This window comes from Onthophagus taurus, chromosome 6, assembly GCF_036711975.1.
Source record: "Onthophagus taurus isolate NC chromosome 6, IU_Otau_3.0, whole genome shotgun sequence".
In the NCBI taxonomy this organism is placed as follows: Eukaryota; Metazoa; Arthropoda; class Insecta; order Coleoptera; family Scarabaeidae; genus Onthophagus; species Onthophagus taurus.
In genome coordinates, this window is record NC_091971.1 from 27,172,771 (window position 1) to 27,176,658 (window position 3,888).

Consider the following 3,888-nt stretch of genomic DNA (forward strand, 5'->3'; position numbering starts at 1 on the left):
AAATTCGTTGGCGGCAGGTTCAAAATCATTTTCGGGTGTAGGTTTAAAATAATCGTTAGGGCAGGTTCAAATATTCGTCGGGGGTAGGTTCAAATCATCTTCGTGTGCAGGTTTTAATTTATTATTGGTTGCAGGTTCAATAATCTTCGGGGTCACCAAATTGTGGAGGTATATATAGTCGACAACATAAATAAATATATATTTTAATAAATAATATATGCACAGTACTCGTGTTTATAATAATTTTTTGAATGAATCATGAATAATAACATTTTGTTTAGCAACACGAACTTGATTTTCTACATGTCGTGTGCACAGCATGCTACACTCACTATCACCTCCTCGTCCGCGCCCTCAGATATTTTATTTCTTAATTCCTTTCGTACTCTTTTCACGATTCTTTTATCACTCTCTAATTCTCTGTTCCACCATCTATTTTTACTAATACTTTGACGACCTTTGCTTGGAAGTGTAACACTCATTACGTGATTCATTGATTCATTTATCATATTAACCATCTCATTTACATCTGTCAATCTATTTAACTTCCAGACAAACGGGTTGTTAAAGACACTTCTCAATTCCTCCTCCACCCTATCCCATTTAACCTTTCTAATATTACCACCTTCATTAGTCATATTAATCATATTTTCTGTTTCAGATTGAAGACCCGATTGGACGTCACAGAGAAGGCTACGGTGATCAGAGGCAGTCGTGGACAGGACCTTCCATTCGGAAATCATAGACAGCGCCGGACCTGACACCATCGTAACATCGATAGCAGAATGCCCATTTACAGTCTCGAAAGTAGGTAAGTTCCCAGGTTTATTTATTATATATAAGTCCCTGGACAAAACACAATCCTGCAGTATTTCCCCCCTATAATCTAATATGCAGTCGTGCCACATTGGTGATCTGGCGTTTACATCCGCCCCTATTACAACGGGAATACCCTGAAACACATTAATTATTGTCTCTAATTTATGTAAATACCTGTCTATGTCCTCGTTGTATTTGCAATACATTGAAACAAATACTGTAATTTTTGAGCCATTTTCCACGGTTATAACCACACAATTTCCATCCGTCAGACCTAGACGTTCAGGTCTAGAATTGCGGCCCCTATTTCACCAGAATCATTTCTTATAACTCGGCCCAGCCTATTATGCCACATCGGTCTACCGCTCGGTAAGTATGGTTCCTGCAACAAGAAAATATCCGTGTTCCCCTGCGAAGCAAGGTACTCTACCTCCCCCATTACAGCCCTGGCGTTCTGGCAGTTTAGTTGCATAATTCTTAACTTAAACATAGTTTGTCTTTTCACGTCTTAACGATACTTGCCGCAAAAATTCTGGGCACGTAGTGGAAGTTGGGGAGTGGTTATATTGTTTGTTTCGGTTCTGGCAGATTTTGCAAGTGGCTTCCTTTTGTTTATCCGGGCAGTTATTATTAGTATGTCCCGTTTTCGAACAATGTCGGCACGTATCTTCACCCTTGCATACTTTTGATATATGACCATACTCCAGGCACCTGGTTACAAGAACATAATCCATTACTCTACAGGATCGTGGTCCTATGTACACACGCCCTAAATTCGTTAATACTTTCCAGACGTTAGTTGGTACTTCGAAAATTATATTTGATTCGCTTTCTCGTTTCGCAACTCTTGTTATTATTTTACAACCATTTTTGAAAGATTCGTACGTTATGCCTTCTTTGCCTTCGATATTTCGGTTATATATATTATCTATTCAATTCTCTTCTGTTACTTCATTAGGGACGCCAAACATTTGTACTGCCGGTCTCAAGCTTTTTGGTGTTTCAACTTTTAAGCCAACTTCTTGCAATTTTGCACAATTCCTTACTTTTTGAACCTCTTGTTCATCCGCCAACTCCACAACTACACCCGAATTGCGTATAGTTCTTATCTTATCGATCTTAACGTTGTTCAATTCCTTCTGTATTATTTTGCATACCTTTTCCTTTACAATTTAACTACTTACACCTTCCTCTTGGGTATTATTTTTAATCAAGACTTTTTTCTTTTTTTCGGGTATTCGGACATCATTAAGTTTTGCCACACCGCCTGTTTTCGCCATCGCACCAGCTCCAGCCACCACCTTCGCGAAGGGTCGGGTCTGCACCGATGGACCAGGAATCTGATCAGGTAAGTTACTCTTTATTTCATTAAGTATCTTTAGATATTTATTCTGTTCCCTCAGCTTTATATTTTCTACTATAACTTCCCTCAAGTCGTCCTCAAGGGAGTTTAATTTTTCAAGAATAACTACAGAGGCTTCTTTAGATATTTTGGACGCACTCGACAAAAGATAAGCCTGCAAAGCAGATCTTTCTTTCTTAATATGTTCTATCTTATCTTCTTCTCTTTCTTTCTGTTTATTTATGTCTTCATCTTCCTCATTATCTTTACGGCGTCTTTTATTCGAAGTCACAGAAGACACGGACGACGCCCGGCTTCTGGACTCTTCAACCTCCATCGACTCACCAGCCGAAGTGGCGACCTCTTTAGCTGTACTTTTTGTCTGTACACTTGTGGGCGGACTTCTCATCACTTTACTGTTCCTTCTCTGGAACACATTTGCTAACTCATCAAACGTGTCACCATCCCCTCCTCCCCCCATATATCCCGCATAGAACTTTCCCTCCTGTCGGCACCCGCGGTCTCCCCTCCCAGTCCCCTTCTGCCGGGGTGGCTTCCGCTGAGCGGTACCTTTGGCCGTACAGAGGATACTTACGGCTCTAATCCGCTAGGTTTTGCCTTACCCAACTTGCCGGCCCCCGCTTCGTTTCCGAGGTTACCGTGGGGAGGTAGGTTGTCCCGCTCAGCTGAGGTGCTACACACACACGTGCTCGCACAATTGCTAGGTCCAATACCCCTAGGACAAACAATAGCGACAAAAACAAAAAAAAATAAATAAATAAACAGAATAAATAACACTCAGTGTAGATAAACTCTGTAATGTATAAATATATCTATGACAAGCAGTAAATATTTACTCTAAACACACTAACACACTTAGCACAGATGCAGTAACCCCATTGGTTACGATACTGCCACTGCGCAAAGTTCATCACCGTCACGTCGATGTTTGATTCTCCGTTGTCGCTGGAAAACGTCGTCAGTGGCCCCTCCTAATTCGCCAGGTGAAGACGGCTGGACAGCATGAAGTCCTGCAGCTTTTCTCCCTTCTCATCTAGAATCCTGTCGAACCAGAGCGGTGACCGCGCGTTCGCGTCCATGGCAACACCGCTCCGTTCCCGAACTCGCGATCAAGATTCTCTAATTTAGTAATGTACTCATCAGTTCTGTCTCTGTATTGACAGTACATCGACATAAAAATTAACCGCGCTCGCCCGAACTCACAGACTACCGTAATAACATTAGGGCCCCCGTGCAGGCCCAGCACGGTGACCACGAATGTCTCGTTCAGGATTACGATGGCCGCGCCAGAAGGATCGCCCGCACTCTTGACGAGTCTTCCCACTTTTGTCAAGGAAGCCTCTACCTTGCGAGAGAAGTAGGGCTCCTGCAACATCAAAACGTCTACCCCCCTCTCCGTCGCGCACTGCACTACCTCCCCCATCACTGCCTTTGAGTTTTCCCCGTGCTGAACAAAGCTTGCAACGCGCAGGGCGATCCTTGCCGGGACACTCGCTCTCGCTGTGGCCCTTGCCCGCACAGTGCCTACAGGCCACCTCCCCAGTACACATGCGCGCGATGTGGCCAAACTCCAAACATTTAAAGCATCGCGTAACCGGAACGTAATCGACGACTCCTGCACACACGACGGTCGATGTATATGCGCTGCAGGTTGATCATCTCCCGCCACACGGTCGGTGTCACCTCGAGAACAACGGCGCTGATGT

General features: G+C 43.6%; 1 protein-coding gene across 1 annotated transcript; it reads right to left on the reverse strand.

Annotated features, from left to right (window-relative positions):
* Nucleotides 1–299: 299 nt before the first annotated feature.
* Nucleotides 300–2,642, reverse strand: LOC139430144 (uncharacterized). The gene is made up of 2 exons (XM_071196798.1): nucleotides 2,004–2,642; nucleotides 300–953 (listed from the first exon to the last, which is right to left on the reverse strand). Exons 1-2 carry the CDS (start codon nucleotides 2,640–2,642, stop codon nucleotides 300–302), a joined length of 1,293 nt encoding a protein of 430 aa, XP_071052899.1.
* Nucleotides 2,643–3,888: the final 1,246 nt, after the last annotated feature.

Excerpts from the sequence above, each read along its gene's own strand:
- LOC139430144 (XM_071196798.1), bottom strand. The coding sequence starts at position 2,642 with ATGGGGGGAGGAGGGGATGGTGACACGTTTGATGAGTTAGCAAATGTG. Across the intron at positions 954-2,003 it reads ATAATACCCAAGAGGAAGGT|GGTATTCCCGTTGTAATAGG; the intron begins GTAAGTAGTTAA and ends AATGTGTTTCAG.